A 21,279-nucleotide genomic window follows, 5' to 3' on the forward strand; every position below is an offset into this window, starting at 1 on the left:
AGAGAGAGAGAGAGAGAGAGAGAGAATCCCAAGCAGGATCCACATTGTCAGCACAGAGCCAGATGTGGGTTTCAAATTCATCAACTGTGAGATCATGACCTGAGCTGAAGTCAAGAGTTGGATGCATAACTAACTGAGCCACCCAGGTGCCTCAGTACTTCACCAATTCCAATAAAGTATATCCAACAGCTCAATCTCAAGAGCCAAGAAAAAACATAATGAGCTTCTGATGAAACCATAGGAAAGAAAAAATCCAAAACCTATAGCAAACTTGTCTGAAATGTATTCTTCTAACAGGTAAAAGTTATGCCAAAATTTTGCTACTGAAATGTTCAGGATGTTAAGCTGAACATATTTGCAGAATACAGGTTTAGATGAAGTTGAGGAAACAAAATTTAGTACTTGAAAAAGAAAACAGTAAAATCTTCCTGTAAAAAAACAAATTCTCTGGGAAAGAATATTTAAGAATTTTTTACAATGGTTACAGATTCAAATGGTACTCAGAGTCAATTTCTTGGATGATATGCAAACAAAAATTCTGCAATGCACTAAAAAGCACAGCTTCTCTGTATTGTGAAGGAGACTTAGGGAGAGAATTTGGCAAATTTAGGAGAGATAAGAATGTCAGACTAGAAAACTCACGCCTCGCTGTGACCCGATACAAACACATCTGTCTGCTTATTCAAGCTCTCTTGCCTCAGGTGCTGAAAAGCAAGATCCATTTTTCTGTAGCTGTTGTTTTTATGGTTAAATTAGGAAAACAAACATTTTTTGACAGAGCATTTCTGAATAAAACTTGAATTTAGAGCTATGATTCTCATAAGAGGGGAAGAAATTATCAGAAATAGAATCTTCAAGGGGCTTTGTCAAAAGCTCCCATGCCCACTCTTCCCAGTCCACAGTCCCCAGGGGAAAAGGGGACCCCGGTCCTGAAGAGAGTGTGGGGGAGTCCCTCGGGCGGGCATGTCAGGGGGCAGGAGGCAGGTTGGGAATCAATGACATATATGAACAAATATGAAGAAATATTTTGTGGCAATAAGAAGGCAGTGTAAAAACTGAAAATTCTCATCTTGGTTTTATTTCTTTTACGTTTACAAAATAATCACTTTAAGGCTTTCTTACAAAAAAATTTTAAAAGACACATACAAATGACATTCGGGAGATGAGAATAATATTCCTCTAATACAAAGTCATTAAAGTAAATAATATTTCAGGTGCTGGACAGCACATATGGCACGTTTATTCACTAAGACCAGAAACCCTTGAGTCAATCACTTCCATTTTTTCCAACGCAGTATTATTGGTTGTGGGAAACGATTGGCCTGAATTGTCTTTTTCTGTGTCCTGTTTAGCAGCTTCCTCCCAAGTCGTTGCCAGAGGCCTCCCCATGGTTTCTGGAAGCATTAGTGACAGCACTCCACTTATGAAGGCCAAAATCGCAACAAGCAACTAGAAGGGATTAAAAAAACAATAATGAGTGACATATCAAGAAAGCAATGTCCCCTTCAGAATAATAATTTCTGAGCCTTTTTCAGAGGCAACAGAATTAAATTTGATGTAACAGTTGTCATTTTGATTCCCGGGTGAAATCTTTGGTTGTTTATGTAGAAATAGGCTTTGGTTACTTATGCATTCCAGCACAATGGTCACTCATCAATTCACTGACCTACTCAATAAATCCCAGTTAGTGCGCGGAGTGCTACCCTTGCAGGCACTGTTCTGGGAGATGCATAGAAAAAAGTCCTTGTCTCATTTTCCCAGACCCCAGAGTCTTATAGAGAAACCCAGCAGTTGAGCCTTGGCTTGGGACTTAATGGTCAGAGACTGCCTTGGTCAACCCTGTCCTTGCCCCCAAAATCGGTACACTATTAGTGTTCAATAAATGACACAGAATGAATGAATGAATGAATGAATGAATGAATGCACAAATGAATGTTTCAATGAACCAAACCTTACAGAATTTAGGGAGAAACCGAACAAAGGGAAATGAAAACTAATTGCTACGTTGGGGGGCAAGGATGCATCTGATTTCCTTTAAAACAAAATTCAGTATTCCTTTACTTTCCAAATTTTGACACACAAAGGGCAACCTTTTAGATTAGCACCGAGGTGTGTGCCTTTAAAAACGCAAATCACATTATACCAATTTTACCTCAGTTTTTAAAATGCAAATCTATGTATCTATTCTCTGTTGATCCTTATGAGATGCTTGCTGGGTGGATTCTAGAACTAAACCTCCACACAGTCTGTAAAAATGTGTCCCATCCTTACATAATTTAAACGTGTCCAGCCAAAATTACTGCCAGGGAAGAGCCCATAAATTAGATTAAGACATGGTTTTCCTGATAAACCCACATACTTGGTGCTTTTACAACCTCTGAGAATGAAAAACACAAAGCACACAGAGCAGCCATGATGTGGTGTGGGGCCCCGTCAACAACACGAGTGACCCCGGAAGACAGGGTGTGGTTTTGTTTTTGTGGGATGCTTATAACCTGTTTCTTAGAAAGACATGAGCAAGCCTAGAAGCAGTAGCAGAATTTAAAGTGACGCTGAAAGGCGTCTTTGGGTGCCTCCAGACGTAGCAGGTACACCCACTGAATAAGTCCAAACAAGAAATAGAATCAGTGGAAGATCCAAGACAGGACTGGGTTTTTCGTTTTTGGCTTCGCGGCAAGAAGAGTCACACAGTACACAAACCCATAACCCTCCACCCCCTCCTCTCTATCAGCAGAAGACCTGGTCTCCCGCCCTCCTGGCCAGCTCCCTCCAACCTCTCAAGCCTCGTCTCAAGCCCCTACCCCTCATCCCCCACCTCTCGCTCCCCCTTCATCCTCTCCAGACCCCAGTGCCTCTCGCCTCTGCCTCGGAGGGTGGCAGGTGGGGGCTCCTCTATCAAGAGACTTCCCTCCTTCTCAAATGTTTTTGAACTTTTCCTTTCCACTGGTTATCTTTCTTCAGTAAAGACAACAGTTCTCGAGCCTCTTATAATCTCTGTACCCACTCTGCCTGAGAACTTGTTCTTGCTACCTGTGTGAACTTGGGCAAGCTACTTAAACGTCCAGCTCCTCAGTTTCCTTATCTTTAAAATGGAAAGACCAATAGTACCTCCCTCAAAGGATGGTTGAGAGCGTTAAATTAAAGGACACATTTAAGGCACTTAGAACAGTGCCTGCCCATGGTAAGCCATCAATAAATGTGATTCTATCATTCAAAGAAGCCAGAGAGGCCCTCAGTCCGGGCCCACACCACTCAGGCTGCTAGCTCAACCTCTGCCCCAGGGCCACTACTTCCCCGCTGTCCGCTCTCCCTCTCCTTCCATCCACAGGAGGTGCTCCGCCCAAGCCCCAGACTCCTGGGTTCAAGCCCTGCGTCGGGCTCTGTGCTGACAGCTAGCTCAGAGCCGGGAGCCTGTCTCTGGATTCTGTATCTCTGTCTCTCTCTGACCCTCCCCTGTTCATGCTGTCTCTCTCTCATTCTCTCTCTCTCTCTCTCAGAAATAAATAAAACACTGCAAAAAATTTTAAACAAAATCAACACTCATTAAATCTTTGCCAAACTACATGATGAATACAAAACAGATATGAATTAGTTGTCCACTTGTTTTTTAGATTACCAGAAAACAATGGTTGAGAAGAGAAGCATCAGAATGAGTGATTTTTCATGTGCTTCTTTTCAAAAGAGAAATCCAAACATATCTTCTAGATTAGCATTTCCATTCCTCCAAATGAAAATATTGGCTCCTTAGGCAAGTTGACTCCCATAAATAAGCTTAATGAGAAATTTAATCATTTATTGTTTTTACTCATTAAAAACAACAAGCAACATCTGTTGCATCCAAAGGGAGCGTATTCACGGAATATTTCTGCAAATATATACAAGATCCTGCTGACAGAGGTTGTCTTGGGAAAGGGGACTAAGGCAGTTCAGGGTCAGGGTGGAGGAGGAGCTTTTTTTTTTTTGCATTCCCTTTTGTACTGTTTAACCTCTGTGAAAGGTGTGGCATTTGGGTTTGAATCCAAGCTCTCTCACCTCGAGGGTGTGTGGCCTTGGGCTAATAATTACTTTCAATTGTCAGTTTCCTCATCTGTAAAATGGGGATAGCAACGAATAGTATCTGCATTCTACGAAGACCAATTTTTGTAGTTTTGCATAGCAAGTGCTATTTAAGTATCTGTCGAAATAAAATTTAAAATCCCTTTTGACTACATAGCCCCAGTTGACTCTTATGACAGTCTTTTTTTTAAATTGTTAATAGGTTTTAGTATTTTTATAGTAGCTTGCTTTTACAGATTTAGCTATCTTCTGTGTGTTTCAGCTTACTGGTTTCAACAAACGCCTTTCCCATTTTTATCTTCTATTTATTTAATGAGGAACACAAAGTGCTAGCCTAAAGGGGATGCTTCTAGAAAAGCCCAGGCCCTAAAAAGGATGGTGGACTCGCCAAAAACACCTCCCTGCACAGGCTAGACAGCACGTACCATTTCTCAATCTCAGAGTCAGTCTGTGAAAGATGCTGGCATCCCAACACCCCAATTAAGAAACTTGACTGAGTGCCTGTTGCTGGGACGTGAGATTCCCAATGGTTCCCAAGGAACAGGCGCACCTGTGTGTGCAAGGTGCTTTTTTTTTTTTTTTTTTTTTTTGGGGCCCCAAACCTCTTTTCCTTTTTTGAGATTTTNNTTTTAGGTAGCACCACACACTTTGTCCTATTGTGAGATTTTGTTACTGTATTTTGAAAAACCTGTAACTAGCAAAATGCCCATGATTTCTCTGATAATAGTGTTGAAGACAACGCTAAGTTTAAAAAGCCAGTCTCTTTGATTTAAAATATCAATTAAATTAACATGAGTGGCACATGGAGTGAGGGAAATGCTCTGCTGGACACAGTTGTGGGGATACAAAGTGCCCTGTCTTGCAAGAGTCCAACAGTCTAATGAGGGGGACAAAGACATGCATGCAGCTCATAAAGCCAGACTGTGGCTGTGGGCTGTGAAAGGGGCACATGTGAAATGCTTCGCAGACCGAGGAAGGGAGAGGTGGGGTCATGAGATCCGGGTCTTTCTTAGAGAAGTGGGGTTTGCTCTGCATCTTAAAGGGTACATGGAAGTTTAGCAAGGGGAGATGGGAGGAGGCTTCTCTGCAGAGGAGATGAGGCAGAAAAGGAGAGAAGGATGCAGAGGAGGGGAAGTGGGTGAGGAAACAAAACGGGACGGGGGTGATCTGCAGGGGGTGCATCTGGAAGGGTCCATCTGCCAATATTTGGCAGAGCTTGGAGTTTATTCAGAAGGTGGTGGGGCCGCGGGGTCCGAGCTGTGGTCTGGCAAACTCTTCTGATGGGGTGGGGGTGAGCTCAGGGAGAGGATCTGGGAGGCAATTGAACTAGGAGCAGGCAAGCCAGGGTGGTTTCAACAAAGAAGGGGAGGATTTGGGGTCATGGATTGGGAGGAGAGGGGGACAGAAGAACAGGGCAAATAAAACGCTGATGCTCAAGCATCAGGCTGGAGGCCACGGACTCCTAACCCAAAGTAGGAGGCAGAGGAGAAGGGCTTTAAGGCACTGACCCGTTCTGTCTGAGAAAAGCTGACTTTGTTTGTGCGACACCCCGGGAGGAAATCCATGAGACCAGTGGAAGAGGGGGTTTGCAGCTTGGAAGGGAAGGCAGAACTGAGAAGAGGTTACCCGCGCAGGGCCTGGGGAGGCTGGCCAGGACGGCTCCCGGACCCTGAGTCTAGTTAAGGGGAAATCAGAAAAAGAATGAGGAGCCTGGAAGACAGAGAGGGGACAGCCTGGACGGAGCTATGGCAAAGAAATTCAGGGGAGGGCACCTGAAGGAAGGGGGAGTGGGCCACAGACCCAGGGCTCTCCCCCTAGTCTCAGAGCACCTTGGGCCACCCTCACCCCCCCATCCCTTCCTGCCTCCATAACCCCCCACCCTGCCTGCCCCCCATCTTCTTCCTCCTCACCACAAACTGCCCATCGAGTTTCAGGTAAACTGCAAACCAGATCCCTAAACCTCTCCACCAGGCACCACAGAATCCTCCGAGCGGCAGGCAGCCTCTGGAATTGACCCTGACCCGCAGGCACATGGCGGGAACCCAGAGGGAGGACGGACACCAGAGCTCTCCCCACGCAGCTGCATGAGATGGGAGGGGAGAGGGTCCTTCCACAGCAGGCACGACGGCAGTTAACAGCTCACCAGTGGCAGAAGGGATCCGCCACCAAGATACCGGCGGCCACCACTCTACTTACCGACTGGTGAGCTGTTAGTCACGTTTCTAGAAACGTCCAGCACTGAATTACAAACTGGCTTCCAATGAGCAAAAGATAGAAGGCAGTGAGCTGCTCTGCCTCTCTGCTGTCCCAGTGAGGGGCTATAAAGTGATGAACACCTGTGGTAGGAAGTTCCAGACGCTGGACAGGTAAACGCAGAACGGGGCCATGATGCTTCCCACGCGGCTCACCATGCTGCCGCTTCCCACGGCCAGCGACCTGCAAACGGGAGGAGCATTGAGACGGCAGGCAGAACAGAAGCCCAGGGGGCGCAGAGGCAGCCCCTGTCCACGCGCCCGGCACGGAACAGACCTAAGAACACTTAAGCTCGGGCTGATATACTTGAAAGTAATTTTACACCAATGCTTCAAGAATCACTTGCAATGTATAGCCACGTTCTGTGCAACAGTGGTGTATACAAGCATACAGATAATTCCAGGCCAATAAATAAATAAATAACCATTCTTCCTTTGCTACTCAGATGAGGCCCTTCTGTGTATTCATTCGGTCTAACATTGAGAAAAACCATAGTCTTCTAGAGCAGCACTTTGTTTGGGGTAGGGAATGGGAATTTGGAGAGAACGAAAGATTTGTATCTGTGGAACATTCTATTTCGATTTTTTAAAGTCAAGCAGTATCTTTTTTTTTTTAAGTTTATTTACTTTGAGAGAAACAGAGACAGAGTGAGCAGGGGGGGCGCAGNCACCCCGCTGTCACTGCTTGGGGCTTGATCTCATGAAATAGGGAGATCGTGACCTGAGTCAAAACCAAGAGGAGGCTTAACTGACTGAGCCACCCAGGCGCCCCAGGCAATATCTTACTGTGTTTTTCATCAAAAGTTACTTAAGGAAGCCATATAGGATATGTAAAAAGGGGAAAATGTACTTTTGATATAAGTATTTCTGATAAAGCCAAGGAGAGAGGCTCTAGGAGAAACCAAATCTGTCAACACCTTGATCTTGGACTTCTAGCCTCTATAAAATAGAGAAAATAGATTTCTGCTATTTGAACCAAACTTGGGTGTTTTGTTATGGCAGCCATAAATATTAAGACAAGTGACATCAGAACAGCAAGAGACAACGTCTTGAGAAAATTAGCCTTGAGTCCTATGGAGAGTCAGTGTAAGTCAACTGCATTTGAGATTTAAAATGGTTTTAGAATTCTAGAGTGTGATTTCACAATTTCTTTTTTTTTTTAGTTTTTTTTTTTTTTTAGTTTTTTAATGTTTATTTTTGAGAGAGACGAGTGTGAGCAGGGGAGGGGCAGAGAGAGAGGGAGACAGAATCTAAAGCAGGCTCCAGGCTCTGAGCGGTCAGCACAGAGCCTGACACAGAAATCAGACCCATGAACTGTGAGATCATGACCTGAGGCGAAGTCAGACACTTAACTAACTGAGACACCCAGGTTCCCCTAGATTTTCTTTAATCTCCCTGTTAATGAAGTGCAGACAAAGCCTCAGATTCAGAATTAGCTTCATCCTGGAACTTTCCCATTATCTCAGCACTCCAGTAACTGCTACCGGAAGAAAGCATTTATACTCAAAGGCCAAATATATCGAAATGACATGTCAGTAAAAGATAACAAGGAAACAAAAGAAAAATAAGCAACTCTTACCTTACCATGGTTGGATACAGCTCTGCTGTATAAAGATAAATGAGGCCAAATGCTGCCCCAATGGCAAATTTTCCAGCCATGGTCACCACCACAGTCCAAATAAAGTAATCCTGAAAAAACACGCATTAGCAAAGTAGACCATCATAAGTAATATTTTTGAAGTGAAATGATAAAATCTTTAAAATTTTATTTAAAATGTTCTAACTCTCCCGCATTTTTTCAGGAGAATGAAAAGTTTTTATTTCTCTGAATTTATTTTGTAATCTCTACTCCTGGTCTGGAAAAACTTTCCGTCTTTATGAAACGTAAGAGAAACACTTACGTGTGCCTCCCCCCAGCCTTGGAGACTTTTAAATTGTCAAATTAGAAAAGCCGTTTGCAAAGACTCCTTTGGAATGAGACCTGCCCAGACGGTCCTGGCCCCGCAAGTAACTGACCCGCTCCTTCTGGAATTGATCCAGCAGAGTGACTCAAAGAGCCATAAAAACAAATTGTGCCCTTTGTGACAGGAATCCTCTAGTTTATAAATTAGCTTCAGAAAATAATTTGAAAGTGATAACTGAGCTATTAAAACATTCTTTTTTTTCTCTTTCTTTTGGCTGATAACATTCCTCAACAGCGAAAGCTCCCAGTGCCTGGAGCTGTTTCTGCTGTTCCTGGTGTGCTCCACTTCCAGCTGTGGCTCACAGAGACCTCCCACATTCCATCTTTTCTCTCCTCCCCCATCTGCCAGCTGGATGTTGAGACTCAGGTGACCCTGGAGTCCGTATATTGAGAATGGCAGCACCTCTGTCTACCTGAACCCCTGAATGCCTCCAGGAAGCCAAACACTCCCACCAACAACCAGGTGCACCCACATCAAACTTTCTATGACCAAGAAATGAATATCTATTATGTGAAGTCCCTGAGATTTGATGATGCCTCTAATAAAGCAACTAATGTCATACTGTCACCCTATAAACTATGTGTTTATTGAATGAATTTATTTTACAGTACCTGCTGCAGACAGTATTTGTTGAATGAATTAATGTAACTTGAAAAAATTGAAGTCTGTTGACACTACCATTTGGGGAGAGATTTTATTAGAAGGGGAGAAATTTGTAGGTAAGTGTTAGTGCCCTGTTTCTAGAAATCCCCATTATCTACTTTCCTGTCTTTTCCATTATCACTGGGGCTTAACCACTATAGAATTCAAAGGACCTGGGGCTCCCCTAAATCTTCACCAGCTCAAATGCAACTGCCATCAACGCAACTAGTATAGCTGCAAATTACTTTAAAAGACAAACTAGGGGCACCTGGGTGGCTCAGTCGGTTAAGCGTCGACTCTTGATTTCAGTCATGATCTCACGATTCATTAAATTAAATAAATAAATAAATAAATAAATAAATAAATACACTTCAAAAATATTTTTTTAAAAACAAACCAGAAACACTATGGATGAAGTCCCCTCAAATCATCAGAGACCTCATGGTCCTGAGTGGTTTTACTGCATTCATATTAGTGTGTATCAATCACTCGGAAACTTCAGGTGCATAAAAAATCTGATTTGCCAATCTTGATAATTAAATGAAGTTGTTACTATAAAAGGAAGTCACTGGGTAACATAACGTAAATTTCAAACAATATGCAAAACTTAAAATGCCTTGCTCTAAATGTTGAGGTACTGTTGCTGTATAATTATATAATCACTAGAGACAATGATAGAAAGTACTTTAAAGTATTGTTACAGTGACCATATTTTCCAAATCAAGAATGAAAACAGGTTCTGATAACATTTGGGGGGGGAAGTGGAGGGGTCTTCTCGATGCAAGAGTTATTCTAGGGGGATGGAGTTTGCCCAAATATAGGAATGGGAAAGTTTGTGTAGTTTGAGTTTCTCAGTGAGAAACTGCATCTTTAGGAACAAGCTCCTTGAAGGTTTTAGGCATACTAGAAATTGGAAACTACTAATGTACTGCAATGAAAAACAAGATATTCAAATTAAAACAGTCCTGAATATAAAACTCATTCTATGCTGACAAAAACTGAGGACTGATGGATGTGGGGGGCAGGGGGGATGGGCATGGAGGAGGACACTTGTGGGGATGAGCACTGAGTGTTATGTGGAAACTAATTTGACAATAAACTATTAAAAAAAAAAAAACTCATTCTATTCTTCAGATGTCTCTTTGGCTTCCTCCCTCCTTCAGTTTTCTAATCAACTGTCACCTTCTCTGAGAAGCACACCATCCCCAATCACCCTGGATAAAATAAAATAGTACACATGTCACTCACACACACACACACACACACACACACACACACACACACACACTATCGCTAATAATGTATTGTTTTTCTTCAGCCTTCTACAAATTTGATTAACTGTGGTTCTCTAGCACCTAAAAGAACTCCTAGCATATAGTAGATGCAGGATATATATTTGTTAAATGAATGAATGTTTAAGATAATGATAATCACTGGAAGGTGTGATCTACTTTCCTCATTCAGGATCATTGTGTTTACAAATATAACACTGGCAATCTCTGGTAAGTGAGATTATGAGCTTTTTTTTAAAACATATTTTTCCTTAATTTTTTTACAATGAATGTGTATTACTTATATAACAGAGAAAGAATGGGTTTTTTAAGAAAACATTTCAAAATATTATGTATATTCACTGTCCATATGTCTGAATGGATCTTCATACTTACTGTCATAATATAACTAACCATGCCCTAAATAAAACGAAAAATAACTCACCTTGGGGATCACCATAATCACACCACAGAGCAGTGCACCTGAGATAAGGGAGAACACCAGAACTTTTCTTCTCCCTATACTGTCCATCCCCAAGCATATGAAGATGTAGGCAGGAATTTCCACTGCACCTGTCATTGAGCAAAAGGGCTCTCTATAAGTCATGGCAACCAACTGGACAGGGGATCTCTCCTATACTGGCCCTTTCCCCACCTCCAGGGGCCCCTAAGAACTACCCAATGACTGCCTGAGAGGCGGCAAGCCCTACCCCTTTTAAACCTCCTGGAGTGAGAAGGATGTTTCCTGTGAAGGGCACTGAGGCTCACACAATCCACCTGGCATTTATCACCTGCCCCAGGGATCTTGCCCCCCACCGGGCTGTCAGCTCCCCAGTACACAGTATGGTGTCCAGAGGACAGGCCTGTTGGATGAATAAATAAGTAAATTCATAGATGACATTGATAATTTCTGCTCTTTGGCTTCTCATGCTTGGCAGAACTAGGAAAAATTCTATATTTGTAACTTCAAGCTTAAGAACAAGTAGAAATTCAGTGTCGGCTAGGTACACAAACTAATGAAAATATGTGATGGATTTTAAACATAAAAGTAAACATTTAAAAATCTAACACAGGGGGCTCTAGGGTGGTAGTTGGTTAAGCCTCTTACTCTTGATTTCAGCTCAGGTCATGATCACACGGTTCATGGTATCGAACCCTATGTGGGGCTGTGCGCTGAATCCTGCTTGGGATTCTCTCTCTGCCTCTTACCTGCTCGTGCTCTCTCTCAAAACAAATAAATAAACTTAAAAAAAAAATCCCCTCTAGAACAGAAACTACTTCGGGCCTCTTCTTAGTGCCCCACAGCAAAAATAAAGAGATGGATTTAGTTGATAACTGACTTAAAAGCTCTTCTCTTACAAAACCAAAGTTTGAATCTGAGATCCAGAGCAAAAAAGCTGTGTATCAACCAGCCACAGTGAAACAGGGGGCAAGCAAGGAGATCTCTCGACCAAACTGAGCAAACCCCACAATCTCCTTTAGGAAACTGCCATCCTGTAACAGCCCAGATCTTCCAGGTCATTCAGTCTTCAAGTTCTTTCCTCCCACTGCAGCTCCCCTAAGCTCGGGACACGACCAGCCACCGCCTCTTAGGAGCAACCCGACTTATCCTTGCAACTCCAGAATGGTGCAAGCACCTGGAGAGGCAGGTCTGTACGTCTCCCACAGCTTCTAAGCTCATCACAAAGGTAGAGAACATATTTTCGGAGTAAACAGTCTTAGCAGTACATTAGAGACTAAACTCAGTTGCTGCTGCTCAAAACCAGTGGCTCAGGCAAAGGCAAAAAAAATAAGCTGCCTTTGAGAGCTGGTCTCTCCGTTTCGCTGAAACGGAGAACAGACACCTCTGGAGGAAATGCCTCCTTTCCACAGACCTTGGACCCTGCTGTAAAGTCCATGCTCTCAGGCCAGATCAGTGTGTACATCTGTTACTCTACCCTTTTTTTTTTTCTTAAGACGTTATCAAGCACTTTTCAAGGTCAAATAAGAGACAATGATCCACAAAAGAGCCACATGGGGGTAGCCCTGGATTAGTGTCCCCAGTTGACAGCGGAGAGTAACTACTTTGAGCCGAATGAGTAAGTGACAGCTCAGGGACCGGAAGCAAATACTTCAGGAGCCTAGACTCCTCTCCCGCAGCCTCCCTCCCCCAGTGCCTCCCTCCTAGCAAAGCTGGGCAGCAACTGTGAAAAACAGTACCCCACACTGGTTTTTCTTGAGCTGTCGCTTCAGGATACTGATACTACATCCAACTTTGACCGTGCCTGGGATATAAATGGCGCAAGCCGTGAGGCCCAAGTGTCCCAGGTTCAGGACAATCTGCCATTACTTTCCTCGCTGTATAATATATTATCTCTCTAATCACTCAGGCCCAATTCTGCTCCTATCCCCACATGACCCCAAGGTACTGAACCATTTATCACCTGCAAGGGACACAAACTTGAGCTCAAATGCCCACCAGCCCCGGCCCATCTCCGGAGATAAAAACGCGTTCAAAAATTTCACAGCGTAGGAATTTCAACTAGAACACCTGTCAGCAAGAGGACTTCTGGGAAGGGTGATGACACAAAAAATCCAAGATGGTAGAGAATATAAAACCATGTATATTTATCTTGGAGACATTTTTACATTTATGAGATGTCCCAGTTTCTTGAGAATTTATATCTTCATTAAAATTATGAAACTATATCATAAAGATCTAAAACTCCGGCTTGCCAAAGCGTCCCCATGTCACACCGCGCCCCACTTGGTTCTTCTGCCATTCGCTTCTCTGTCCTAGGAATATGGAGTCATTTCTCAAACCGGCATTCAGAGTGGGTATGAAATCAAGCTGGACTCCGCAAACCTGTTGGCTTGCCCAAAAAGAGACTATAAGGGGTTTTTTTTCCCCCCTTCAAATGACTTCTCTCATAATTCCTGCTGAGCTCTGATAAACAACATGACATGTCATCAGAACACTTTAATAAGAAGGGATGATATCTATGCGGGAAAATGTAAAAGCAAGATTTTCTGAGGATAATATCAAGTGCAGGCAGCCCATGTGAAAATAACCAGGAGCTAAGACTAGATGGACAAATAGAGGTTTCTCATATTTCTTTCATGTTTGGTATGGATTTGATCGACCCTAGGAGTCATGCCTCAAGATGTCACAGCAAAATCTGGAGCCCTTTTAACCCGCTATACTAAAATGAAAGAAGCATGACACTGAAATTATACTTGTGTTTAAGTGCTTTTACTTCCCGAAATTCCTAAACTAAGGATTTTGAAGGTAGAAAGACACCAGAAGATCTCCAAGAGATATGAAATTTTAAAAGGAAAACAACTTACAAAGAAGAATAAGCAGGGAATGGTCTCTTTATCTGCACAAATGTCTGGAAATGCACAGAAAGAGATCTAAGAGAGTACAAGTCAGATGTAATAGATGTTACCTCTCAAAGAGTGTTTTGAGGTGGGGATGGGTTACAGGAAGGAAGCAAATGAGGAAGAGAGGCAGAAAAAGAAGAAGGGACTAAATTCTTCTGTTTGCATTATCTTAAAAAGAAAATAGATATTTGTGTCCCAGCGTATAAACACTAAAAGAGACCATAATAGTAAGGTTGTCGGTATTGTTCTTGGTAGATAACAGACAATAAAAACACGCTAAAACCATGGTAGAAATGTCACTTCATTGCTACACTTAAATATAATTTAACTACTTACCCATGAGGAAGAGGTTTAAGTATTCATTGCCTCCTAAGTTAACAGAATTCAAGGAGAAGAAGTAGAATCCCAAACACCCAGTGAACCAAATCAGCCAAATAGTAAGTGTCTTTGTTCCAACATTCCAGTCATAAAACAGATCTACCAGGTTGTGCTTCTTAACTTCAAAGGGTTCATTACCAACAGGACCGTTTAGATCCAGTGACAACAGTTCTGACAGTTTACAGGAGCGTGCCCTATTCCACTTGGCAATTGTATCAACTACTTTTTGTGCTTCTTCACATCTTCCCTCTGAGAGAAGCCAAAAAGGTGTCTCTGGGAGTATCCAACAGCACAGGACAAAGGGGACAGTCACAGTGGAGAGGACTATCTGATAGATCCACCAGGTCCTGACAAAGTAGCCTGTCAAAGCCACCACCATTGTTCCAATTGCAAAAAAGGAATGCATCTGGATGCATGCCCACGTCCGAGACTTCATGCCAATAAATTCCGTCACATAGACAAACACCACCACGAGATAGCCACTTCCAGACTGAAAAACAAAGCGGGGAGGGTGGTCCAGATTTAAGGTCATATTTATAACTACTAAGGGGTCTGATCTCTCTGCAAATCACACATAGGCAAGAAAGAAAATGACAAAAATTGTCTTCTGAGAGCCATACCACATCTGTCAAATGGTGTTTCATCCAACCCATCCGTCTTTTCCCCCCACCCTTGCCGCCCCAAATAGCCAAATGTGAGAGGTTATGTATGATATAAACGAGAGGATATATATGATACACGTTAGACCCTTGTTTCATGTAAGTATTCCTTTACAGGGTGAACTTCTCAGTTACTGTAACTGTGAATATACATACCAATTTATCTATACACAAAGGGCCCTTATTCTTAAATCCGAAATTGTTAAATTGGGACAAAAAATTATGGCAACCGATGGGAAGGAAAAGATTTGATTGAAACTTTATTTTAATAGGCAACAAAAGAAAAGGTTAAACAAATTGGACTTCATGAAAGTTAGAAACATCTGTGCATCAAAGGACACTACCAGCAGAGCGAAAAGGCAATTTATGGAGTGACACATTTGCAAATTATATATCTGATAAGAAATTAATATCCAGAATATATCGAAGACTCCTAAAACTCAACAACAAAACAAATAATCCAATTCAAAATGAGCAAAGGATTTGTATTTTTCCAAAAAGATATACAGATGGCCAATAAGCTCATGAAAAGATGCTCAACATTACTAACTGTTAGGGAAACGCAAATCAAAATCACAATGAGATACCACTCCATAGCCATTAGGATGGCTAATATATTTTTTTAAAAAACAGAAAATAACAAGTGTTGACAAAGATATGGAGAAATTGGAACCCCTGAGCACTGTTGGTGGGAATGTAAAAGGATACAGCTGCTGTGGGAAACAGCATGGGGGTTCCCCCCCCCAAAATTAAAAATAGATTACCATATGACCCAGCAGCCCTACTTTGGATACATGCTCAAAATAATTGGAAGCGAGGTCTCAAAGAAATATTTGTACACCCATGTTCGTAACAGCATTATTCACAAAGGCTAAAATGTAAAAGCAAGCCAAGCAACCATCGACAGATAAACAGATAAGCAAAATGTGGTATATACATAGAGTAGAATATTCAGCCTCTAAAAGGATGGAAATTGTGACACAGGCTGCAACATGCATGAACTTTAAGGACATTATATTAAGTGAAATAAGCCAATCACAAAAAGATAAAATACTGTATGATTCCACTTATATAAGGTACCCAGTATAGTCAAAATCACAGACATAGGATGTAGAATGGCAGTCACCAGGGGCTGGGTGGAAGAGGCAATGAGTTACTGTTTAATGGGTATAAGAGTTTCAGTTTTGCAAAATGAAAAGAGTTCTGGAGATGGGTAGTGGTTGTGATTGTGCCACAACAAGAATATACTTAATATCGCCCTAACTGTATACCTAAAAATGATTAAAATGGTAAATTTTATGTGTATTTCACTACAATTTTTAAAATTGGGGGAAATTATTTTGAAATTAAACCTATCTTTATCAAAAATTCACTATAATAATAATAATAATATGTGATCACTCTTGGAATAAACAAAGAATGAATCAAATGATAGATTTTTTTGTGGGGGATGAAGAAAGGATTAGGATTTTTCCTACAGGATTATTTCACATTTGAATTTTATAACACAAATCATAAAGTTAATTTTTGCAATATTATTTGAAAGCCAAAGGCCTCTCTTAATCCTTTGATATTCAAATCACACTCTTTTGAAGGTTCATCATGTCATTATCCATGTGGATGTCAATTTCTTCATAAGTTAACTTATCTCGGCCACATCCCAATTGGTCAAGGGATACGGATAGGATTCAGTTTTCCCCCATTGCTTTCAAAGACATTTTGTAATCACACATCCTTTGTAAGACCTGCAGTTTCACCTTGCATCAGAGAGTCACAAAGAGGCTAACCTACAGGCAATTTCCTGTGACACAGAGGATGACACTAGTAGTAAAGAGGGCTGTGCTTAGTGGAGCCCTCCCCATTATTGTTCAGTTTAATATTTTTGTGACAAGAGCTTTCATTTCTCCATACAGCCTTGTAATTGCAACACTTAGACAATGAACCCTGATAATGAGCGGACTCCCACATCCAAGAATTGAGTTGTTTGGTAAATGTTTGGTGCAGGTACAGCACTCGAACAAAGATTGTGATAACTGTGAAATACTGTAAATTTCTCCATTAAGTTAAGTAGGAACATCAAATTTTTCTTCCATATTAATTGAGTCCACTCCCACCTCCTATTGGTTACTTCTGACACTGGGTTCAGACAATCCGTACACAACTGCCTATATTATTCCAAAAGACTCCTTGGATCCATTCACACCTGTCACCTCCCCTGATAACACTCTGTTCTTCACATCTACCCTGACCCCACCCCCACAGAGCAGCCAGAATGGTCACTTGACCACACCTGAACCCCTTCAGGAGATTCTCATAGCCTTTCGGAAGTCAAACAAACTCTTGATCATCCTCTAAGGCCTTGCCTAATTATCTCCCTCCCCTTCAGCATCATCAAGGTATTTCACCTCCTCTCTACTCTCCAGATATCTGGACCTTCAATTCCTTCTCATCGAAGGGCCTTCTCACTTGCTGCCTCTGCCTGGAACATTCTTCTCTTACACGCCCCTCAGAACTAAAAAGCCTTGACCCTCTGCCACTCCCCCTGCACCCCCCACACAACTTAAGGCCCCTCCCCATTGTCGTGCCTCTTGTCAACACTGTATTTTTGAAGATGGCCCATCAGTGTTTTGCCTTCCCACTACACTGTAGGGTTACTGAAATGGCCTGGTCTGCTTACTTAGCATTACATTCTGTGGGCAGATCAATAAATGTGTTGAGGAAATTAGTCTGTCTGCATCTTCCCTACTCAGAATTCAACCACAACAACATTTCACTTGAAAATCAAAGATGAGAGCCACAGAAAATTAAAGCCACATTTTACAAATGTATTCAATGAGTGGCTGTCTCATTTTCTTAGCTCTGGAGATAAACACTTTATGTGCAAGACTGAAACAGCTCTTTTCAGAATGTATCCTCGTAAGCCTCCCAGAAGAGGACCTTCACCCTATCTCCATACCTGTGCTTCTAGAACCATCATTACCCCCAGAAGGGCTCTCACCAAATCTCACTCTGCAGTTACAGAGCCATTTTCTCTTACTCTGTCCTCAGTGGGGACAGACTGCTGGTTGTTACCCTTTGCATTAAAAACTCTTTATATTCCTATATAAATATAATTACTTTTTAAAAGGTGCTACACCTCCCAGCCTCCTAAGTGTTTCTCTTTTGATGCACCGTCCCTATCCTTGGCCATCTGTGTGGTTTCCTAGGAACCCTTTCCAGCCATCAGGGAAGATTTCAAAACTGAACACACCACCTTGCTCTGTGAGGGGCTGCAGGGACCTCTTCTGAGATCCACTTCCTTGGCTTCTCGCTGGACCCTTGGCTCCTGCCCCCTGGTGAGAGGGGGTGCACGCCCATCTCTGTGTTCACCAAGGTCACAAGCTCCTCCCACAGATAGAAACATCACACCATTATCCTTGACCAGTGACCTCCAAATAGAATCTCTGCTGTTGTCTGGCAGCTTGGAACCTGTCTGGAAGCTTCACCAAGTGTGGGGACGCTTCCTCACTGGCTGGCTCACTTCCGATAACAGTCACTACCGGAAGGAAGGCCTATGTCGTGAGAGGTGCTGTACTGTGGACGTTTTCTTTAATCTCATTGAATTCTGATAACACCCAGTTATCAATACCAGAGAAGCAGGGGTTATTGTCTACAGTTTACAGATTTGAAACTACGGCTCAAAGGGGACAACGTGTTTGCCCAAATTAAGGCAAAGCTGGTATTCAAATGATATGTCCCTGTTCCTAATAACAGAAAAGCTGAATGCGTCTGGTTTTCATTCCTACACAAATGACTTTGTTTACGCCTTGAATGTCTGTTTGGCCCATGTGTGCAGGCCCTGACCAGGCCAATATAATTGCTTAGAAATAAAATAATGCCTTAGTAATCATGGAATGTGGACCATGTGCCAGGCATGGAGACAAACAAAAAGGTTCTGCCTAGTAAGCAACGATTTTTCATTTTAATGAGTTTCATTCAAACACAGGGCACTACCATTCTGCAGAAAGACTTCTCAGTCGAAGGAACAAACAATCAGTCCCTGATCTCTCTCACCACATTCTAAATGACCCACACTAAGAGAGAGTGAGGTTTAATATGAAAATACCGTAGTAGAATTAGAGGTTTCAGAAAAGCGCCCCCATGACTCACCATAGCAAGAAGAAAGCGTGCGATCATGAAGCTGTAATAATCGAATGAGAATGCCACTGCGAGGCCAAATAAAAATATGCCAGTGCTTGTGGACCACAAGACAAATCGTCTCCCTATCCTGAAAAATAAGAAGCACACAGCAGAGAAGCAAGGTGTGGTTATCAGAGTTTAAACATCCACTCCAGTTCATGAAAGATGAATGTGACCTATGTATTTAATAGCTTCTGTATTGATTGTTGTCATTCATTCATTTATTTGGGGGAAGTCATGAGTTAACACGTGATTTCTTTAAGATGCCAGTCTTCAGAGGAGACGCCCCTACCCTAGGCCCTCATAAACATACATGATCACCCCGGGTGATCCCCAGAGCACCTCCTAACCCAGGACTGGCAAGGGAGAGGGGAGGGAATCTGTCCTTCCGCTCAGAGGACTTCTGCTCTAGGACCTGTTGGATCATCTTCCCTGTCAGCCTGGCTCTACCCACAGGGGTAAGTCAGCTCTTGCCAAACCCCTCTAAAACCAGAGGTCTTACCACATTCTGCTCATAAGAATAAGGCGCTTACTTGCCCTATATTTTCATCATTGGGAGGGGCATTGCTCTGTCTAAAAAGCAAACAAATCATATTCCTGACAGGTTTTTAAAATTTAAGATATAATTCACATAAAGTTCAACCTTTTAAAGTATACAATTCAGTGGCTTTTAGTGTATTCAAAAAGCTGTGCAACTCTCATTACTGACTCCAGGACATTTTCATCACTCCAAAAAGAAATTCTGTACCCAGGAGCCACCATTCTGCCCTCTCTGCTCCCTCCAGTCCCTGACAACCACTAACCTACTTTCTTTCCCTACAGAGTTGCTTTTTCTGGAATTTTATGTTAACAGTGTCATACAATATGTGACCTGCAGTGTCTCGCCACTCTCACTTAGCATGGTGTCTTCAAGTTTCATCTGTGAGGTAGCCTGTATCAGTACTCCGGTCCTTTTTGTGTCTAAGTGACCCTTCATTGTATGGCTATATCACATTTTGTTTATCTATTCATCAGCTGATGGACAGTTGGACTGTGTCCACTTTTTGGCTGTTGGGAATAATACTGCCATGAACATTTGTGATCAAGATTTTGTGTGAATTTGTTTTCAATTCTCTTGGGTATATACTTAGGAGTGGAGTTTCTGGGTCATATGATAACTCTTTGTTTAACATTTGAGGAACTGCCAAACTGCTTCCCAAAGTGGCTGCCCTATTTTTACAGTCTCACCAACAATGAATGAGGAGAGGAGACCAATTTCCCCACATCCTCTTCAACACTTGTCTATTTTTGTCTTTTTTTTTTTTTTTTTAGTGAGAGAGATAGAAAAATCATAAGCAGGGTAGAGCCTGATTCAGGACTTGATCCCATGACCCCCGGGATCATGACCTGAGCTAAAATCAAGAGTCGGACACTCAACTGACTGAGACACCCAGGTGCCCCATTGTCTGTCTTTTTGATCACAGCCATCCTAATGAGTGTACAAGGGTATCGCATTGTGGTTTTGTTCTACATTTTCCTTAATGATTAATGGTGTTGAGTATTTTTATATGTGCTTATAGGCCATTTGCATATATCCTTTAAAGAAACATCTACCTAAATCCTTTGCCCATTTTAAAACTGGGTCATTTGTCTTTTATTGTTGAGTTGTAAGAGTTCTTTATGTCTTTGGGATACTGGACTCTTATTAGATATGTAATTTACAAATATTTTCTCCCTGACAGATAATTTTAAGGTAAAAGAATATAGTCCTGAGATTCCAACCAACACGTTTGCCCGGTAGAACAGAGGATATGCAAGCAAATAAAAAACTGTCATCTGCACACCCTCAGCCTTCTCTGCTCCCACACACACTAGTAGGGATGGTTGGTCCTACACATGCATGTTCTCCAATCTCATCTGAGCCCTGAATGCCGTTTCAAACTTTTTAGCCGTCCCCAGTCAACCTCCTCTACCAGCCACAATGTCTCCACCACCCAACTCCTGCAGAAGGCAGACACCATCAAAGAGAAAGCCCCACAACTTCTTGTTCTACCCACTCGCCAACACAACCTGAATCTGCATTCAGCTTTCTCTTCTTCTCTCCTCTCCAGAGACATAAACTCTTTTCTTTCCAAATACCATTTTGCGATCTTTGTATTGGATCATGCCTCTTCCCACCTCCTCTGAGAACTTATTCCAACAATGACTTTTTCCCCCCTCTGTCTTTCTCTCTTCTCTGACTCTTTCTTTGCAAGTTAAGTCTTTTCCAACCCAAGACAAGAACCTCTGGACCCCATCACTCCTTCAGTCCCAATGCTCCTTGCATTTCCTCCACGGAAGGCTTATCAGAAAGGAGTATCTACTTCTTCAACTCCTATGTTTCCTTAGCCATGACACCAGGTTGCAACTGGCTTTACTGAGATTGCTCTCCCGTCACCAGGGACCTCCATGTTGCCTCTCTCAGTCCTTATTTGCCTGTCTTCTCTAGTGCCACTGGCCATGTCCACTCCTGAGGGCCAGCTCTCCATCAGCTACA

At 42.4% G+C, this 21,279-nt stretch overlaps 1 protein-coding gene across 1 annotated transcript in view; it reads right to left on the reverse strand.

Annotated features, from left to right (window-relative positions):
• Nucleotides 1–1,079: 1,079 nt before the first annotated feature.
• Nucleotides 1,080–21,279, reverse strand: part of SLC22A16 (solute carrier family 22 member 16) — a 47,690-nt gene continuing 27,490 nt past the window's right edge. Inside the window, exons 4-9 of the mRNA XM_077780042.1 lie at nt 18,735–18,852; nt 13,885–14,416; nt 10,631–10,758; nt 7,888–7,997; nt 6,393–6,492; nt 1,080–1,449 (exon numbers count right to left, since the gene is read on the reverse strand). Of these exons, the coding sequence (XP_077636168.1) occupies nt 1,240–1,449; nt 6,393–6,492; nt 7,888–7,997; nt 10,631–10,758; nt 13,885–14,416; nt 18,735–18,852 (1,198 nt within the window). The 3' untranslated portion in view covers nt 1,080–1,239. The remainder of the gene's footprint in view (nt 1,450–6,392; nt 6,493–7,887; nt 7,998–10,630; nt 10,759–13,884; nt 14,417–18,734; nt 18,853–21,279) is intronic.

This window comes from Crocuta crocuta, unplaced genomic scaffold, assembly GCF_008692635.1.
Source record: "Crocuta crocuta isolate KB4526 unplaced genomic scaffold, BGI_CrCroc_1.0 scaffold147, whole genome shotgun sequence".
Taxonomy (NCBI): domain Eukaryota; kingdom Metazoa; phylum Chordata; class Mammalia; order Carnivora; family Hyaenidae; genus Crocuta; species Crocuta crocuta.